At 38.2% G+C, this 19,686-nt stretch overlaps 4 protein-coding genes across 7 annotated transcripts in view; 3 read left to right on the top strand and 1 right to left on the bottom strand.

The window, feature by feature from the left end:
* Positions 1–520: 520 nt before the first annotated feature.
* On the top strand, positions 521–1,760 carry LOC124460478. The gene is made up of 3 exons (XM_047011350.1): positions 521–542; positions 599–918; positions 982–1,760. The coding sequence occupies exons 1-3, from the start codon at positions 528–530 to the stop codon at positions 1,685–1,687; spliced, it is 1,041 nt and encodes a 346-aa protein (XP_046867306.1). The 5' UTR covers positions 521–527; the 3' UTR covers positions 1,688–1,760.
* Positions 1,761–2,693: 933 nt separating this feature from the next.
* On the top strand, positions 2,694–5,912 carry LOC6651529 (mitochondrial Rho GTPase). 3 transcript variants are annotated; one of them, XM_023180544.2, is made up of 4 exons: positions 2,694–3,513; positions 3,572–4,773; positions 5,142–5,204; positions 5,538–5,912. In XM_023180544.2, the coding sequence occupies exons 1-4, from the start codon at positions 2,884–2,886 to the stop codon at positions 5,671–5,673; spliced, it is 2,031 nt and encodes a 676-aa protein (XP_023036312.1). In that variant the 5' UTR covers positions 2,694–2,883; the 3' UTR covers positions 5,674–5,912. The 3 variants fall into 3 exon arrangements, with proteins under 3 accessions (XP_023036312.1, XP_015032164.1, XP_002073557.2); XM_002073521.4 differs by having other exon boundaries at positions 2,696–3,513; positions 5,142–5,180; XM_015176678.3 differs by lacking the exon at positions 5,142–5,204 and having other exon boundaries at positions 2,695–3,513.
* Positions 5,913–6,381: 469 nt separating this feature from the next.
* LOC6651528 (N6-adenosine-methyltransferase MT-A70-like protein) lies at positions 6,382–8,650 on the bottom strand. Its single transcript, XM_002073520.4, has 3 exons — positions 8,333–8,650; positions 7,987–8,280; positions 6,382–7,929 (listed from the first exon to the last, which is right to left on the bottom strand). Exons 1-3 carry the CDS (start codon positions 8,472–8,474, stop codon positions 6,539–6,541), a joined length of 1,827 nt encoding a protein of 608 aa, XP_002073556.1. The 5' UTR covers positions 8,475–8,650; the 3' UTR covers positions 6,382–6,538.
* Positions 8,651–8,941: 291 nt separating this feature from the next.
* The window catches only part of LOC6651527 (phosphofurin acidic cluster sorting protein 2), a 34,170-nt gene continuing 23,425 nt past the window's right edge, over positions 8,942–19,686 (top strand). For both annotated transcript variants that reach the window (XM_015176677.3, XM_002073519.4), the window contains exons 1-2: positions 8,942–9,076; positions 10,003–10,660. In XM_015176677.3, the coding sequence (XP_015032163.1) occupies positions 10,329–10,660 (332 nt within the window). In that variant the 5' untranslated portion in view covers positions 8,942–9,076; positions 10,003–10,328. The remainder of the gene's footprint in view (positions 9,077–10,002; positions 10,661–19,686) is intronic.

The raw sequence follows: 19,686 nt of genomic DNA, 5'->3' as shown, positions 1-19,686 counted from the left end.
CATGCGTTGCACACTTCTGACCAAAATTAATATATATACATAACTTTATTCAAAATTTAGAAGAAAACTGCTTCTTATATGTATATAACTAAATCAAAATAATGTCAATTAGCTTAGTTATACCAATTCAGAAAATAAAACAGGATTCAGCCATTGGGTTCTATCAATAATGGCTATTTGAACTCGTTTCAATAATCTCTTAGTTTTTCAACTATTTTAACGAAAATTCTTAATAATTCACTTATTAAAAAGAGACAGAAGGATTTGGCAATTGCATACTGCTCAGCTTATTTTCAAAAGTATCTAGTACTTTCGGCTAGACGGAAGCAATTCACACATTTTTGAGATCCAAGAAGGCCTGGGATGTTTGTAAAATTCGACCTGGTCAAGAGGGTACAGTACTTCAATCATTCTACTTCGTGAACTCATACAGTCAACATCAAAAATAAAACAAATACTTTGCCTTACTTTTGAAAATCAAAAAAGAGAAAAACAAAAGTGAAAATATGTTGACTGTTCAATTGATCATGCAATCCGGAAAGGTTAGTAAACGTGAGGATATTACTTTTCATAATCGTGACCAAGTGTTCTTTTCCAGCCATTGGTTATGAAGCTCCCGATCTCAGCTACCACATACGAGCTTAAGACAGAGATCCAGAGTCTGCTCAATATTCAGCCGGAAACATTGAAGCTTTCTGTGTCTGATGTAACGTTGGCCGATTTAGATCTTATAGTAGAAGTTACTGCGTTGGGCGGGAATGAAAGTGTGAGGCCGATTATGTCGTGCTACGACGGCAATAATTTTGTGGGCCAGATTATGGTTGAGCATGTCTTGGTTGATAGTCAGAGTTCATCGGACTCTAGCTTTGAGACTGTATCATCGGACAGTAGCCAGCTCTCTCTGAGTGAGACTAAGCGGTAAGTGTTAGGAGTAGGAAATCAAAATTCAGTCTGACTGAATATTCCGTCTTTTGAAAATAGGTTCAAAAAGGATCTCAAATCTAGTGAGGAGAGTGTACAAAGCCCCTCGTATGGATGTATGAAGGAGGCATGCGGTATGGGAGGCTGCGGTATTAAAGCCAGACCACGCCCGGTTAAATCTGAAATTGAAATGGAACCGTATGTTATAAATGGTCAGCGGCCCCCTTTCGTAAACATACTCCCAGAAAACAGGCAGTTTGTGGTAGTTGTTTCTTCCTCGGAGTGTGAGAAACCCTTTTGCGATCTCTTAGAAGAGTTCTTTGGGTTTGTTTTGGATTATAGAAACGTTCGCTGCCTAAATTTTAATGAGGTGACTCCGGTGACGGAGTATGACGGACGACTCTTTATCGCAGCTGCCGACGAAGACACTATGGAGTGGGTGGAGCGCAACGTATGTGCCATGGAATCATATGGGGCTGTTAGTCTCATAAACTTCCTGCACCTAACAGTGGCAAGAGTTAAGTGGCCAAAGGTCGAGAATTGTTTGGAGCGAATTTTCACGCTCCTGGAACGTCAGAACTCTGACATTAATACGGAGAAGTGGGCTGTGGTGAGCCGCGAAAATGTACCCCCTATAGTCACTGATATTTGTCCCAATGAACAGGTCGAGATCTGGATGGATGCGGACAGTGTAGATATCATCAAGCAGAGATGCAACCGTCTCAAACTATCTTTTTGGATGATCGTATTTGAGTTTTGCGATTAGATGCTTATATATTTTCATTTTATCGAATTTATATTTTGAAATGTTAAAAAAAAAAAGTTACGATTACGGCAACGGTCGAACGATAGTTTATCCTAATAGAAAAATAATAAAATACAATAATAATTTATGGACGTTGCGACGAAACCTTTTTACATTGAAAGTTTAGTCAGTTTAGTCAAAAGTATCCACGTTCTTGTTTCACATCTACTTTGTATCGGCACTGTTTTGAATATGGGCGGGAGTCTTACGAGTGTCTCCATATCGGGGTGTGGCATTACCATGATCCTTCGGATACAAATGGGAGATGACACACAAGACTCTTTCTTTAACCACTAGTTTACCATGAAACTAATTACACAGCAGCTTCTGGTTCCAAGGCCAGACTAAACTAAGACTACTCCAGGGATCGGGGCCTAAAATATACCTCAAGAGAGCTGATCAACGTCTATTGATCGAACTGTGGTCGATGTTGAGTGTAGGTCACTCTCCCGGTAAAGTCAGCGGAAATGGGTTGGTTACAAAGGTGCGTAGAAAAAATTTAATTTTTTTATTGTTATGTTTAAAGATTTAAGTGTAATCAAAAAACCTGTATACATATATTTTATTTTTGACAATACTTATCTGTATTACCCCGCATGAAAAAAATGTCCGTTCGACATGTCCGTGCGGAAAAATTTACTTCCGTTTTTTCCGTGCGAACATCGTCATATTTTACAAAAAATAAAGTAAACAATTATTTAAAAAAGCGTCGTGCCCTAACATTTTTTTTAACTTTGAATGCGGCGGGAATTCTCATATGACCTACAAAAAACACCCTGTATGATACACGTTCGTCGCAACTTGATCGCAACAATCAAACTCGAACAAAGGAGAAAACTCCGACAAAGGAGTCGAACTCGAACAAAATGTTAAATTTCAAACAATTCAACATTAGCGGTATCTGTTAAATTTAACAGCCGTACTTAAAGTCGATTGTAAACCCGATAAATTATCGATAAGCAAGAATAACGACCATGCCAAATCAGCTGCGCCGTTCCTTGTGTATCTGCAATTTTGCATAACAAAAATAAAAATATCTCATAATTGATTTAGCCCTATAAGCAAGGCCAAGCGAAAGTACTCAAAATTGCTGGCGACTGGCAAACGTAGTGTAAACATCGAGCGGAATAGGCATAGAACGGTAAAGAGTATCTAGAATGGGTCAGCACACGGCGTCGCAGAGAAAGAATGTGAGGATATTGCTTGTCGGCGATGCCGGGGTTGGAAAAACGTCGTTGATATTGTCGCTAGTGAGCGAGGAGTATCCCGAAGAGGTGCCACCCCGAGCTGAGGAGATCACCATACCCGCCAATGTCACACCTGAACAAGTACCTACAAATATTGTGGATTTCTCAAGTGTGGAGCAGACAGATGAGGCTCTTAGTGCCGAGATAAACAAGGCTCATGTGGTGTGCATTGTCTATGCGGTGGACGATGATGATTCCCTGGATCGTATTACATCCCATTGGCTGCCATTGGTTCGCGCCACATGCAATGCGACGGCGGGATCTTCGGCAGACGACTCTGCAGCATCTGCGGATGGTGACGTAGTTGAGGGTTTGCCCGAAGCAGCTCGCAAACCGATTGTTTTAGTTGGCAACAAAATAGATCTCATTGAGTATTCAACCATAGACAGTGTTCTGGCCATAATGGAGGACTATCCGGAGATCGAAAGCTGTGTGGAATGCTCTGCAAAAACGTTGCACAACATCTCCGAAATGTTTTACTACGCACAAAAGGCAGTTCTGCATCCCACTTCGCCGTTGTACATAATGGAGGAGCAAGATGTGAGTGTGAGGTGGTCTTTGCAATCTTGAAATTGTTATTAATCAATTATACTTTCAGTTAACTCCCGCATGTAAAAAGTCACTGAAGCGAATTTTTCAGATATGCGATATAGATGGCGATAATCGGCTAAATGACTACGAATTAAATTTGTTCCAGCGCCGTTGCTTCAACACGCCGCTGCAGCCACAAATCCTCGATGAGGTAAAGTCAGTTATACAAAAGAACGTGCCCGATGGCATTGCCAACGACGCTGTGACGTTAAAGGGTTTCCTCTTTCTGCACTGCTTGTTTATTCAACGCGGACGAAACGAGACTACCTGGGCGGTGCTTCGGCGATTTGGCTACAACGATCGTTTGGAGATGTGCCAGGAGTATTTACGTCCGCCATTGAAAATACCACCAGGCAGCAGCACGGAACTGTCGCATCGCGGCCAGCAATTTCTTATTGCCGTGTTCGAGAGATATGACCGGGACTGCGATGGCGCACTATCGCCGGAAGAGCACAAAATGCTTTTCAGCACTTGCCCTTCGTCGCCTTGGTCGTACTCCATGGATATACGGAAGTCGTGCCCCACCAATGATGCTGGCTGGGTCACTCTGCATGGATGGCTCTGCCGTTGGACCCTCATGACGCTTATCGACGTTGTAAAGACTATGGAATATTTGGCCTATCTGGGGTTCAATGTTCATGAAAACGATAGCCAGTTAGCTGCCATACATGTGACCCGTGAGCGCCGCATAGATTTGGCCAAACGTCAGAGCAGTCGATCCGTTTACAAATGTCATGTTATTGGACCCAAGGCTTCTGGCAAAACTGGGCTCTGTCGTGGTTTTCTAGTCGAAGATATGAGCAAACTAATTGGCAAGGAGTTCAAGACAAACATTGTTCATTGCATCAATGCCGTGCAAGTCTATGGCCAAGAGAAACATTTAATATTGCGCGACATTGATGTGAGACACGCCTTGGATCCGCTACAACCTCAGGAGGTGAACTGCGATGTAGCTTGTCTAGTCTATGACGCTTCCAATCCGCGGTCCTTTGAGTATGTGGCCCGCATTTACATCAAGTATTATGCGGAAAGTAAAATTCCCGTAATGATTGTTGGATCAAAGAGTGATGTGGATGAGCGTCGTCAGGATTATCTAATGCAACCGTCAGAGTTTTGTGAGAAATATAAATTGTTGCCGCCGCATCTCTTTAGCCTGAAGACAAACAAAAAAGAACTATACACTAAACTGGCCACAATGGCAGCGTTTCCGTGAGTAAAAACCAAAACGAAATGTAGTAGATTAGATTAGAAAATGGAATTGGAATTGGATTGGCTTCAATCTGGGATTGTTGATATTATCAATTTCATTATCTCTGCCTCAGAAAAACAAAATTGAGGAACTAGATAAAGAAATTATGAGATCAACAATATTGGTTCCACACTAATGTTTCATAATGGGTGGTGTTCATATACATCAAATGGATTAATGGCTTGTATAATTTCTCTTTTCTCCTTTCCACTTTCACTTCTTTTTTTCTTTTGTGTGTTTTTTTGATGTTTCTGTTCTGTTTGTTATGTGATGTTTTTGTTGTTTTGACGTTGATGGCTTCTGGCTGGGATTTGGTGGCGTTTATTAGGCGTTTCCAAGCCGCCTGGATACTGTTCTACAAGCACAGGTTGGTACAGCTGTGGCAATCGGCGTAAGTGTTAACCATTCAAATTGAATTTCTTACTAATATAAGCATTGTTGTCTCTTTCACGATGCCCCACGATAAGTCGACATACATCTATCTCTCTTTTGTCCTCTATCCACCACCAATTACCACAATCATCACAATCACTTTGCTTGCTATAAACGTGCGAATTACGGTGTACGGTGTTTGGAACGCAGTGTGGCGGGTTCAGAGCTTCTTGTAGATTAAGCAACATTTATTCTCAATTGATACATTATGACAATATATACATACATACAGACATAGTTAAAATCCTGTAACTTCTATGACCACTAATCAATTATCTTTACTTTCATCTAGCCATCTGCGACAGTTTGCTCTGATGACCGAGAATCCTCAGATGTGGTGGAAGGCCGGATTGGGCGTGGCTGCTGCCACTGTGCTTGGCTTTATAGTGTTAAGAACATTTAATGCTGTCGGCACGCATTCACGTTAAGGACCATAAGAAGGATATCACACAAAGAACTGCCCAAAGCTAAAGCAGAGGCGCACACCCAAACACACACACACACAGCATATTCAAACCAAAAGCCAACGAACACATGCATAGATACGTCAAGTGTTGAAAATTCATGTAAAATGTAATCATTTCCTTTTTTTGCTTGCTACTGTAAATCGAAATTTATTGTTAGAAAAGAGAAATGGAAGCGAAACGATTGAGAATTGGGACACATATATATATATATATATTGAACAAATTTTCATATTATATAATATCCTGGCATGTAAATACACTCGAGACAGGGACTTAAGGCAGGCCACTTTCGATTAGACCCAACAGCACATTGTGTACGTTGCATTTTTAAGTATATATATATACTATACGCATATGGTATATACATCTATATCTTTAACTATATGTACTCTCTCTCTGATAAGTTTAATACGATATCGTTATCTTTATAAACGTATGTATTTATGTAACCCTCCCCCAGCGCATATACTATCTCTTAGTAATCGATTAAGCGCATTTTCTAACCAATTTAGTCAAGCATACTAAAATGGGTGCTAAGATGGCACAGACTTGTAAATAAGCGCACATAGAAAATCCCAAGAAGAATGAGCAATAAATCTAATTAAATATGTATCCAATCGATCATCAATGATAATTGAAAATGATCTGAAATAAATGGTTCAAGTTAAATTAGACTTTAAAATTCTATAAACATGCTTAATACTTGTCAGTTTTATTATTTTTACAAAACTTTTTAAAACTTAATTCTAAACTTGTGCTTATGCATAAAGTGTGGAGTCGCTTCAAATCTTATCTATCGAAGATAATTAGAAAATTCGTTGGGAAACTACTTTTTTATACCATTAATAGCTGCCGCAGCGCTGGCAGCAGCCGGCGACATACAATTGCCATCGGGATAGCGTTTCTGGAACTGTGTTATTAATTCAGGATCGACAAGTCGAATGCCATCGAGTTGATTGCCCAGCGTTATCCAATTGGGCTGAATATTATGCGGCCGTCCAAAGAGTTCGATTTTTCGTGTGCCTGGACTTAGGCGTTCAATAATGCCATAGATTTCATCTGGCTTATGGGATGTGGCTCGCACCTCAGCTACAATGACATCGCAGTCGAGGCCACGATTCAGATTGGTGGGATTACCCTTCATGCCCACCAGGCAATGCTCTTTGCCATGGTTAAGCCAATGGCCGGTTCGTCCAGTTCGAATAATTCGTTGCAGTTGATTCGTTTTAACCCAGATAAGTTCATCTACTCGCTCGTAGCCCCACAATTTCAGACAATCCCGACCCAGCTCCATGGCTCGGCCGGTGACCCAGAGAAAGATGAGCCCATCATCCTGTAAGGCCGGAACGCCCAATGCACGCATCTCATCGTCGGACATGGTGCCATAGGGCAGTTCCATGTGTATATCCCAAGGAGGATCAGCCATAACCACTGCGAATTTTCCCAGAACGGTCATGTCAAGAAAACGCAAGTCGCACTGAATCCACTGCGGAGGATACAATGTGCAACTAGAGTCCACACTTCGCTTCAGGCTCAGCTTAGTTTTAACATCCGCCGGCTTGTTGGTGTTGATGTGGGGCAATGTGTCTACCTCGTAATGCACATACTTGCACGTAGCCATATGGAAGCAGGTGTTCAGGAAACTGCAATCGCCCAGAGATTCGTCTGTGTGGGCCTGGATAATCTTTTTAAAATGAAGTTTGGTGCATTTATCAGTCTCGCCGGATGTGTCGCTGCCATCGGTGGACTCTTGAGATTCACCCTCACAGTTGGTGATAGATTCGGATATTATTTCGCCATCCTCAGCGCCTGAATCGATGGCAGTTTTGGCAAGTTTACTGTTTCTGGATTCGACATTAGCTCGCAGTTCTTTCTGCTCTCGCCGCTCTTGCTTCTTCTTTGCAGCCATCTCAGCGGTGGCTTGCTGAGCCTTAAGACACTCAACCTTTGTACCATGGGAACAAAACTCCATGACCTGGGCCCCACCATGCGATTTGAATTTCTCTGCTACAGAGCGTTCCTTTGCCGTGGGCTTGGTTAACAGCTCCAAAATCTCCTCGCCCACCTGCTTGCTTTGCTTCTCGCGGGTGGAGGGCATGGAAAGCAGCATCATAATATCATCGGACGCATCAAGACTGGTCGATTCCTTCCGGCTGCAATCCGTTTTTGAACATTTCTCTGGAGGCTGCTCATCGTCTCCCACCTTATGTCCCTCCACTGCAATCCAAACTTTGTTAGAGAAAATTGTAATGCATTTTTACTCAAATAACTTACATTTTCTCTTGGCTTCCTCCTCTTTCTGCTGACAGTTATCAATAATGTCCTCAAGAATCTCTCTTAGCTCTTTTGGTTGGACTGAGATGATCTCGCAACCGGTTTCCGTACCGATGGTAACATTCCTAATTCCAATTGCTCCCTGGTTGGCCAACTTTCCCAATATGAAATTGATCATCTCCAGACTGCTACCGGCAATTTTCTCCACCACCTGGGTTGACACAATGGGCAGGGACAAAGTGCAAGCACTGAGTGTCTGGAGGACAGCCTTCTGTACTTCAACATCTGCTTCAACTGTAATTCAGAATAATGATTATCAAAACTTGTTTTGGAGTTTCAGACTTACCTAGCTCCTTTTTTGGATTGGCTTGATCTTCCTGAATGTCTGACAATATTTCTATTCTCTCCTTCTTTCGTTTTTCCAGCTTCTCCCGCAAAGTGTTGCGCTTCGTCTTGAGCGATTTGATCGATTGCTGATTTATTTCCATATTTTATGTTTCGATGACCGTTCCTCTTGTATGTTTTATGCTTGTCATCGACTGTCTGACTTTTTATTACTTTAATATTTAGTTAATGGGCATTTTTTATGATTTTCTGCAATTTGTTGTCAATCAATTTTTTTTTTACACGGTCAGCTGCAGCCGGCTGGATTAGACGGAACTAGTTCCGGACGAAATCGATAGTACCGATGAATTAAATTTCGATTGCTGTCATTTTCCAAAGAATAAGAATAATCCTTGTTAGTTAATGGTTGGAACAAAAGTATCTACCAATATTTAGAATTGTTGATAGCATATTACAATGTAATAGAAAATTATTCAATATATTTTTTGAAACCGGCTCGGAATCGGAACCGAGAACAGGACTGAATCGGGTAAAAAAAACAACGAGATAGTATCGATAGTACCATCGATGTTTGTGCCAGCTCTAGCGCTCATTGTTGTTCTTGGTTTCAAGGTGCGCGGACGTGTGTCGGTCTTTGTCGTTTGTCCAGGCCGATTATTTGCGCAAGAAAACTTGTTAAAGAAATTAATAATAATAAGTTGCAAGCTGAAACAAAGTAGACCGCGCAGCCAGCAGTAAACAATATGTAATTGTGAACTCGCGAAAACAATTGTAGAAATGCAGAGAGAGAGAGAGTGAGACAATGAGAGATAGAAAGAGGCAGTGCTGTTAGTCTTTTTTTTGTTGTTGTTTTGGATCGGATCTTTTGTGCGCTTAATAAGTTTGTGGGTTTTCTTTTTTGTTTATGCGCCGTGTAGGAGAGCATAAAATGCGCGAATAAACACACACGAACACACATACACATTCCCTGTTAGAAATTTTGCAAAAAGCGCCAACAATTGTGTATATGTGAGTGAGAGAGTATAAGTGTGTGTGTGTGTGTGTGTGCGCAGAGTACGCGCACTACACTACGTTTCACACATTGTTATTGTTGGTGGGGGCTCTCTACCTCAGTCGCTCTCTCTTGCTCTTCTTTGTTGTACTTGACACCTTTCTCTCTCTCTCTCTCTCGCTCTTTTGCTCAATCTCTCTGGTGTGGCGTTTTTTGGGGCCCGACTATGCGAGATTTATATATGGGCAATGGGTCCCACATTCGCACGTCCACTCTGGAACCTGACGGGTCGTCGTAGTTGTCGTCGTTGTCTCGCGGCAGTTGCTTCTATAGATACATCGCACCCACACCCACACACACACAGACACAAACGTCGCCAAATACGATGTGCCAGGCCAGGCTGCAGCCGCTACGGTAGTAGCCCCAGCATCAGCCCGATACCGAATCGTTATAATAATCGCTGGTGGTGGCAGAAGCAGCCCGTTGCCTGTAGCCCGAATCTGCAACAGATTCGCATTCGCATCGTGGGTCGTGGTTATTGATTCTATGCTCTAGGAGTAGTGAATTTTTTGCAGTTGCAACCTGTCCCCCGTCCAAGTCGTAGTCATCGTCGTGGTCGTGGAGATTCTGTGTATTACAACAATTTTCATCATCTTTTTTTCTTCTCCCCCATTTTAAAGGCGGCGGCACGCCCTTTTGCGTTGCTTGTGTTTGTGGTTGCTGCAACAGCAGCCGGCGGCGGCAATTTTACAAAACTTTAATCCAAATGTATTAAAAAAAAAAAATATATAACAAAAAAAAAATATTTGTGAAAAATAGTGTTTTTTGTGTATAAACTCAATTTGTTGTGATTCAGCAACATTCCCCCCGAAACAATTGTTCAATAATGTGCAACAGAAAATATTAGCAACAACAACAACAAATACTACTACGGTACAAATTACAATCACACAACAATAACTACAAAAACGGTAGCTAGAAGAAGAAGCAAAAGCAAATTAACAACATGAAGATGGTCGACAAATCATCCAAATTGGTGGATAAATTTGTTGCCATCGGCGGCGGTGGAGGCGGAGGATCTGGCGGTGGTATTAATAGCGGTGGTGGCGGAGGCGTCGTCATGGGCGTCACTGGCTTATCAAGCGGCAACACTACCACCTCATTGGCATCGGCTGCAGGAGGATCATCAGCAGCAACAGCAGGAACATCATCATCATTATCTGGAATTGGTTTGCATGCTCCCGCTGGAGGAATATCATCTAATGGCCAAAAACCGGTGCCAATGAAATTATTTGCCGCCTGGGAAGTGGATCGTACCCCTCCCAATTGTATTCCAAGGTGAGTGTATGTCAATCTCAAGCGATAATATAGTTAAGTGATCCGAAGAGACAGCTGTTTATCTAGAAGTTGCATCTTAAAAGGTTTCAATAGGCAATTTTAGTCATAAAACTTTCGTCATTTGACGCTAGTTTCATTCGTCACTAGAAAAACGTGCTCTCTAGTGTTTTTTGTTTAGCTTTTTATTGTTTGTGCCAATTTTGGTTTCACTACGCTTCCGTTTCATTTGGTTATTGTTTGATTTCGACTTGTTTATTTTCGTTTTTTCTCCTATTTTTAGGCAACAACAATAGCTTTAACTGTTATTTGTTTTTTTTTTATTGAGGGCCACCCATTTAGACCATGAAATACCAATACGCCCACCTACTACTACATGTCTCCCCTAAACTGTCTGTCTGTCTCTGCCTATAAGTCTACTTCTATTTGATCAGCTACTATAGAATAAATTATATGTATGTATTTCGTAAAATGTCTTTGTTTTTTCATAAGAACTTTTCTTTTCTTAGATAGTAATGAGCAATTAGATTGCATTTTACCATAACAACAAGTGTATTTCTGGCTTCTAATCTTTAAGTGTTCCCCAATGAATCACAATTGATAACAATTTTTGTAGGAAAATAAATATGTAAACACTTTTTGTGTCACCTTTAAAGATAAACTCGTCGTACACAAACACTTGATCATCTGGTTAGTTGTCTTTGGGAGAACTCTTTGGGCATTATATCTAAAATGGTCATAACATTTAATAATAATACTTCGTTTCTTTGACATTTATGATAAATTTTTATCATAAAGTGGCAGATCCTTCGGGGTGGGATGAGGGAAATTTCTTTTAGTTCACCCTTTATTTTCTTATCTTCTACTCTTTAACATCTACTAGAACTTAAGATTGTTAAGCCAACTATCGTTATCCTCCACTGTGATCATCAGGTTATCTTTATTCATTTATTTTGTTGACGCTTTAATAGTCTATTAACCTCTTAAGATTACAAATACATTCATATGTTGTGTATGTGTATGTGCAACTTAATCTTTAATGAAAAAACAAATTATTAGCAATTGATATTGAATTTTCTAGAGGCGATGACGATCACAAGTCTTTCAAAACGAAGTAGTAGACTTAAATGTCTTGAACAAAACAGATCTTAAGAGGTTATTACCATGATTTCCTTGACGTATGAATTGACATCTTTGTCGTTGGTAAGAAATTTCAAAACCGTTCATTGGGTATTAATATAGATAAAGAAGATTATCAGGATAAGGATTCCACTTCATTGTCGAAAATATAACTATATACCTACTAAATAATATTATGGGTAAATGTTTAAGTATGGACATTTCGACATTTTCCTCAGGACTATGGTAACAAATGGAGCATTGCAAATAGTTTGACAAGTGCAAACAAAGCATCTGCTGCTGGTTATAGACTGTCTTCCTGTTCCTTTCATTTCACATTTTGTTCTGTTTATTCGTTACAAAAAGGTCATGCACCGCTTGCTATTGGTGAGACGAGAGGAGAAGGGAGCAGCGGAAAGAGCTGCTACATCTTATCTTTCAGATACATTTTCAGCTCGTTTTTGTTGTTTTTTTTTTTTGGGGCCAAACTGTTTGTTTATAATTATGCGTTCGCTTGGCTTGTTTATAATTAGAAACTGAAGCAAAAACCAAGAGTAGATTGGTAATGTTCAGCTTGTAAAACTTTTGAACTCTTTTTTCCAAGAATCGACAAGGGCCAAAAGCAAAAGAGGGAATGAGAGAGAGTGAGAGAGAGAGAGAAGGACTGTCAGAGAAAGTTTTTACAGTCTTTTGCTCATTACAATTTGCGTCTAACTTAATTACAGCTTAAAGTAAATTTAATTTATAGTTTTTTTTAACATTGTCAACTCTTTGTCATCTGACTTTCAGACCATTCACTTCTTCACTGCTCTTGGCCCATCTTTTTAACAAGATTTTGTGCCTTTTTATGTTGATTATATCTACACATGAGTGCGGCACGTACGATATACATATACATGTATGTATGTATCTCTGGACTCTTTGATTAGTTTTAGTTTCTGTGTTTAGTGCGGACAAAAAAGAGCACAAATCTATAGGACGTGCAAAGTGTTGCTGCTGCGACCCATCCAGACAATCAAATCACATTAAATGTGCCACAGTTTTGGTTAAATTGTGGCTCTGATCAGGCATGCTGACATAACCAAAATGATTTAGTTGCCATTATAGGGCCTCATAGGGCCTAAGAAAGCGGCTGAATTAGTGAGATGTTACTCTGAGCCAAATCGGCACTTTACTTTAGATTTGTTTTAAAGGATTACACTGTGTAAAAGCAGCTCAATTACTATCATTTGTTAGGGTTATCATAAAACTAAGGAGAATCAATAATTACAAGTTCTTTTAGCTGTTGATTTCCCAAGAAAATCTTTAATTTTCCTTTTATGATATTCGTTATCAATGCTTTTAACAATTTATTATTTATAAACATAAAAAAAAACTATATTTATTCAACTCGATAATCCTCTGTCTATCCCCTCAAACTTTCCCCAAAGAAAAACGAACATAATTCTTTTCTTATCTCTACTCTCAAGTCTCTGTTTATATAGACATTTGTTTATCACACGTAACTATTGAAATTTACATTCATTTTTATTGCCTTTGGTAAATTTCACAATGTAAATGGACTTGGGATAGGTTCTCGTTCGTTTGCTTGTTTCGAATGGCTATAAAGAAGAAGAAGAAAAAAAGCAAAGCAAATAGCAATTGATAAACAAATCTCCTCCCTCTCTCCCTCTCGTTCTCTCTCTCTCCCCGTATGTGTACATACACTAGGAGAATATTTAATACCTGGTGATTCCATGTAAAAGTATGTATATAATGGGTATTCTTCTCTGCTTATGTGTGTACAACAATTTGAAAAAAAAGAAATGGCAAATGCAAAGTGCAATTAGGCAACTGCGCCAATCGTTAATTAAATTCTAAATAGTCGAATTGCTGCCGCAATGGTGGAATTTATTTTTTTTTTAGGAACACAAATTCGTGTATCTATTGCTTGTTTGACAATTTCTCAGAGTGGTGGGGCGGGAGGAGTAAAGAGGGTGGCGGAGGGAGGAGAGGTAACGATATACATATATGTATATGTATCTATAAGTAGAATTTATAGCGCGACAAGCGACAGCAGTTGGTTAAATTTCTATTTGTTTTTTCTCTATATACTATGTATGTACATATATTCATACCCAATATATACAAATATATATAGTTCATCTTGTTTTTGCTGTTGTTTTTGTTGTTGTTCTTGCGCGTGTTGTTCACCAAGTTTTAGCCTTGAACTTATTTTGTTTTTAATTTGGTCACATCACATGTGAGATTAAGGGAGAGAAAGAGAGATGATATATATTGTTTGTGTTTGATAAATTTTAATTTTGCTGCAACAAAATGTTGAATGTCAATGTCGATGCCGATTGACGATGCAATTTTACGATTATTATTGTTTAAACAGAATAGAGAAACAACAAAAAATTTACTGCAAATAAATGCACATGCTGTTTAAGGTTCAAACGACTTGACGATACCTTGTATCAAATAAACTTAATTCAGTTTTCCAAAAGACTTTTTCTTTAGTTGCTAAAACGATTCTCTTAAAACATTAATTGTAATTATTTATAAAAATTCACTTGATCGTAATTCACTTGATTTTAATGGTAAGTGATAAAATCATAGCGAATGTATGCCCAATTATATAATCAGAATGCAAGGTATGAAATGGGTTGTTGATGGCTTTTTTTTCTCTAAATTGATTTTGTGTATAAGCTCTTTTAATGGGATTCTCAATTGCTTCTCGTCTGCAGCTTTTACTGATGCATCATCGTATCAATGTTGGCCATGACCGAAAACTAGACAATTCAGTAAATGTGGGCGGAGTATTTTGGTTACTTTACCTGGGCTAAAGTTATGAGAATCGATTCAGCTAATGATAAACATGAAAATAAAAGCTTAAAATTAAAAAACAAAAATATTAGGAAAACTTTCATTGGGGTTTGGGTAAAATGTAACTAGAAACTGAGAACCAATCAATTTATTGACCTAAATTTATTGTGAAAGGGCTCTCTCAAGTCACAGAAGCCGCCATGACCTATTTATTATGGAAACCCGAGAGTCCAGTCCTTTCCGCCTTTTCTTCTCTAAGCGTATTAGCCGCGATTTCTATGATGTGTGTGTGTGTGTGTGACCAGCTGGTCAATCTTTTAGGCATTTGGGAGGAGTGTGGGCTAAAGTGTGATGATGAGGGCAAAGTTGTGGGAGCATAAAAGTAAAAGAGAAATCCCAAGAAAGTTAACTAAAATCAATGAGAATTGAAAAAGAAATACAAAAAGAGAAGCGGAAGAAAGGTTTTAAAAAATGTTCTGTAATACGTAAATGATTAATTGGAATTATGAGACATGATAATTTCAAATTTAAGTTATATTTTAACTATTGACTAGTGCTTATACTTTGGTAAATGATTGCAGGGTTATAGATTGCTAAATCTGAGAAAAATCATTCGTTGCATTTGTTTTTTTTTTTTTATCAATTTTCAAAGTTGCGTATTTCTTTACTCTCTTATTGGAAAGTGGTCTCTTCATATGCATTGAAAACTAATATTTTGGCCGATTTTTCTTTAGTATTCTCTGGTTTTTCAACTATCGATAATCTTTTCTGCCTCCTTCTATTGAACTTTTCATTTGGCCATTCGCAATTGAAAGTCAGAAAATGAAATTTCACTAGCTTTACTTCCGCTACAACAAAGACCAATGTCGGCTGCTATTCCTGCACCAGCTCCTGTCCAGTTTTATACGTTGTGCATTGACTCATCCATGCATTGGATTTTCGATTTGTTTGCACAATGTCCGTCCGAGTGGGAAAACACATTGGAGAGCGAGGAGAGGAGAAACGTCAAGTTTGTTGACTTGCGCCAACAAGCGACCGACCAAGTGGAGCTACGTGGAACAACAACAAAAACTACAACTTCAAATGCACACATGTGTATGTACATACATGTGTATGCACTTATATATAGTAGGTTTATATAGTTGAGGAAACTTCCGCTCTGTCATGCCCAAACGAGCCAACCCAAACGGATGCCAGAGCTGCATAAATTGTTCGCCATAGTCCAGACCTATCCATATATGTATGCAGAGACACATCCACACACACACACACAGACAAAGAGTGAGAGGAGCTGCCCATCGAAAGCTGTTCATAAAACTGCAATTTATTAGCATATACATACTTACGTATACATATGAGAGAGAGTGTAGCCTAGCCTAGACTACTGTGAATGCAGGGCAGGTTTTTGCCATTGAAAGGAAAGAAGGAAAACAAAAAAAAAGGCCATCAAAATAAGCTACATGGAAAGTTAAGTGTGTGTGTGTGTGTGTGTGTGTGTGTATCTCTAGACTCTCTAGTAGCTCTACCAAAAGCTGTGGGACACTGCTTACCTTGTCTAAACCAACACCCACCCACATGAAATTGCAATAAAATTTGTATACCTAAAGGGAATCATTTTTTACCACCCCCAACCCCCCAATTCAATACATAACGTGGCTACAAAAAGCTGATGAAGGGATATACAGTTGACAAGGAGAAGGACAAGCTTAATCTAAGCCACTAATCAATAATAGAGATATATGTACATACATATATAGGAGTATGTACACACTGGCTTCTTTTCAAAATTGACTGATATACATACATTTATGCTTAGTCTGCTTTATAAAACGGATTTAAATATGAGTTTTCTTATTAATTTGGATTTTATAATATTTCTGATCGTATATAGGTATAACATTTTCGAATTCCCTTTCCGATTAAAACAGTTGTGGATGAAATTCTACTGTAGCCGCTACTTTTCATCACATTTTTAATCATCTACATACATATGTATCCTTTTTTAACCACATTTTATAGCCCATCGAATCGGGGGTTTTCGAGTTATATCTTTAATCATCTATGATTCCTTTGAGAACCATTAGACCTCCAAAAATAGAAAAATAGGAAATTGGGCCTATTATCGTTTCCGAGTCGATTTCAAACATAAATTAAAACCAATTCCGCACCACTTTCGAGCTTGTTTCTGATTACACAACTTAAGACTAAAATAAACCAGGTTTTCACATTGCGAATCATTTATTAAACCAATTTGATTCTACCCCTGGAAAACGAAACGATAGATCTAATTAATAGAATGGCTTAAATAGACTTCTCAAGCAGATTTCTGGTAATACTTGTCTTCCAAAGGGTATTCGAGATGTAGTTTTATCTTTAACTCATCGGAATATACTATAAAATTTATTGATAATTAAGTTATTATTTATCTCAGTGTACATACAAACCAATCAACACTTTGTAGTTAATGTGTCTCCATTCATAAATTAATTTGTATAACAATTTTGAAATTACGTTTCCTTATGTTATGATTTTCGTATTGACAATTTGTCACCTTGTTGTTGTTGTTGTTATTGGTAGTGTTATTATACAAAACACATTGATTAAGACAGAACTGTAAATTGATTGAGTCAAAGACTGTTTTGCCGTTTGAGTCAGCCAGTCAGAGTCAATGACAATGAAATGATGCTCCACATTTCGTCTCGTGATAGTTTCAAATTGCTAAGCAAAAAAAAAAGTTTCAAATATGCCATATGACGACCATTGACTGTGGATGACACATGCCACGCGAATAATAATGATGACGACGACGACGTCGACGACGATGAGGAGCAAAGAAAGCCAAACCAAAAAACATTTGAAAGTGAAAGGTCTCATTTTGGTTTGTTTGCTGAAAATAACAAAAAGTAAAGCAGTAGAAGAACCTCTTGGCTCTCTTGGCTTCAACTCAAAGCTGCTTTTGATGTTCGGCAATTATGGAATGTCAAGTGGTTGAGGTTTTTGCTCCAAAAACCAAAAAAGAAAAAGAGATGACGCTTGACATAAATCTCTGTAGATGAAAAACAAAAACAAGAAAAATGCTAGTTTATACTTTGTGTGTATTAGCATAAAAAAATCACAAAAAACTTTTAGCAATGTATGCCCGAGGTGAAGAAGCAGCAGCAGCAGAAAAGCTATAACATTTAACATTAACTTTAACTTGGCTCTAACCCACTTGACATAGTTGCCTTATTTGCAGTTACTTTGAGGAGGGGGCAAGGAGGACGGAGGACGGAGGGAAGCAGCTATAAATAGCAGCAGATGGTACACAAATTGGTCTCTCGCTTGTCATCAATAGATAACTAGTCAAGTCTCCTTTTGGCCTGCCAGTCGTATACTTGATATTTCATATTATCCATCTTGAAGTTCTTTCATTTTGATTGGATAACTTTTGCTTCAACAAAATGTAGTAAAAAAAAGCAAACTAATATATTGAAATAGTTCTTGCAGCTTAGAGAAGTTATGAAAAATGCACAAAACACAAAAAGTGGAAAAGTATTGAATTAATTTCGCTTTAAGAAAGAACTTTATTTTATTTTTGTGAATGTGAATTTGTTGTAAAGTTGTTTTTAATTAAGTTAAAAGGCAATGCAATTTTTGTTTAATTTATAGAGAGAATGTTAATTTGTGTATTGAAAGCTTTTAACTTTTTTAATGCAATTTTAATTTTGCTTGCCTTCAAAGAGAATTTTTCAAAATGCGTAATATAATTTCCGAAGCAAACTTTTTATTAACACTTGAATTTTAAAAGTATTTTTTGTTTATAACATTTTAAATGCATTGTACGGTAACTAAAAATGAAAGTTTTAAGCTTTTTTGGTAAATTTGAATTAAGAAATTAAAAGTTAAATCTATTGCCATTAAATTGAAATGTTTTTCCCCCTTTTCTCTATTATTTTTGCGCCAAATTTGCGCCTCCGTTTGATAAATTAGAAAAAAGTACAATGAAAATCTGTTTTGACACTTCATTTTTCATGCGGAATGGGAATTCTGTTTTCATCTGAATCACATGAAAAGAATGTTTCATACACATTTATATCTTTTTTTTTTTTTAGTTATTTTATATTATAAACAAAAAGCTTGCTTTGTTTACATGCCAACCACTTGCCCGGGTATATGTATCATCAGATCAAAAGTAAACAAAACCAAAGCATTCATAATTCAAAATCCACGACACGCCCTAATCTATACAAATACATGAATATATATAGACCTAGACATATACATATTAATAAGTGTTTAAAACGTTTCTGGTTTACCCAAAAAAAATTCAATTAAAAATGAAAAATTTGCTTCAATCCTGCTGATATCCTGCAGTGAGGACCACACGCAGTGTGCATGTGTGTGTTTGACTTGTCGATGGGTTCAAATGTATGGGGGATGGGGTAAACAGGTGGAGTTGGCGGGAAAAATCGGAGGCATAACCCAAAAGTGTCAGAGGCTAGTTAATTTTATTGGATTGTTTTACACTCTCTCCAGCAGCGAACACTTTAAGTTTCTGGGTGCGGCTATTGCCATTAACTCAACGTGTGGCAATACATTGGCCTCACCCCCATTGCCCTCCCGCTCCTTGGTCGTGGCCATCGTGGTCGTCGTCGTCATCTTGTTTGTTGCTAGCCGGAAAATGAATTCTAAACCGCTTTTCTTCTCTCATCCAAGACTTTTTGTTTGCTTACAAATATTTTTTCCTGTCATGTTTTTCTTATGGATTTGTGTCACTGCTCAAAACCCTTTTGATGGGGTTCTTGGTATAATAATCGATTATACTGTACAGAGGAATTTACTAGCTGGTTAAGAACAATCAGTGCAACATTGTAAAATATTTTGGCAATTATTTTAGAGAAAGTTAGTCTATTTGTCATAGAGATAACCAGTTTACTAACTCACTTCTTTTTCTTACTAAAATTTGTGGTTTTCATAGTGTGGGATTTATAATAAAAGATATATATAGTTATGTTTATGCTTGCTGATTATACATCATTTAACAGAAATCAGATGACTATTTAAAATAGATCCTGAGGGAAATAATTACAAGACTAAATGAACTTTAGCATTTCGAAAAAATA

Source organism: Drosophila willistoni, chromosome 3R (genome assembly GCF_018902025.1).
Source record: "Drosophila willistoni isolate 14030-0811.24 chromosome 3R, UCI_dwil_1.1, whole genome shotgun sequence".
Taxonomy (NCBI): Eukaryota; Metazoa; Arthropoda; class Insecta; order Diptera; family Drosophilidae; genus Drosophila; species Drosophila willistoni.
Note: the sequence above shows the minus strand (reverse complement) of the source record. Positions and strands in the feature narration are given on the sequence as shown.

What these genes read in the sequence shown, in the direction of transcription:
- LOC124460478 (XM_047011350.1), top strand. An exon ending in TCTCTGAGTGAGACTAAGCG is followed by an intron (nt 919 to 981) that starts GTAAGTGTTAGG and finishes TTTTGAAAATAG; the next exon opens with GTTCAAAAAGGATCTCAAAT.
- LOC6651529 (XM_023180544.2), top strand. Translation starts at nt 2,884, where the DNA reads ATGGGTCAGCACACGGCGTCGCAGAGAAAGAATGTGAGGATATTGCTT. An exon ending in ACATAATGGAGGAGCAAGAT is followed by an intron (nt 3,514 to 3,571) that starts GTGAGTGTGAGG and finishes TTATACTTTCAG; the next exon opens with TTAACTCCCGCATGTAAAAA. An exon ending in GCCACAATGGCAGCGTTTCC is followed by an intron (nt 4,774 to 5,141) that starts GTGAGTAAAAAC and finishes GGCGTTTATTAG; the next exon opens with GCGTTTCCAAGCCGCCTGGA.
- LOC6651528 (XM_002073520.4), bottom strand. Translation starts at nt 8,474, where the DNA reads ATGGAAATAAATCAGCAATCGATCAAATCGCTCAAGACGAAGCGCAAC. An exon ending in CAATCCAAAAAAGGAGCTAG is followed by an intron (nt 8,281 to 8,332) that starts GTAAGTCTGAAA and finishes TCTGAATTACAG; the next exon opens with TTGAAGCAGATGTTGAAGTA. An exon ending in GGAGGAAGCCAAGAGAAAAT is followed by an intron (nt 7,930 to 7,986) that starts GTAAGTTATTTG and finishes TTTGGATTGCAG; the next exon opens with TGGAGGGACATAAGGTGGGA.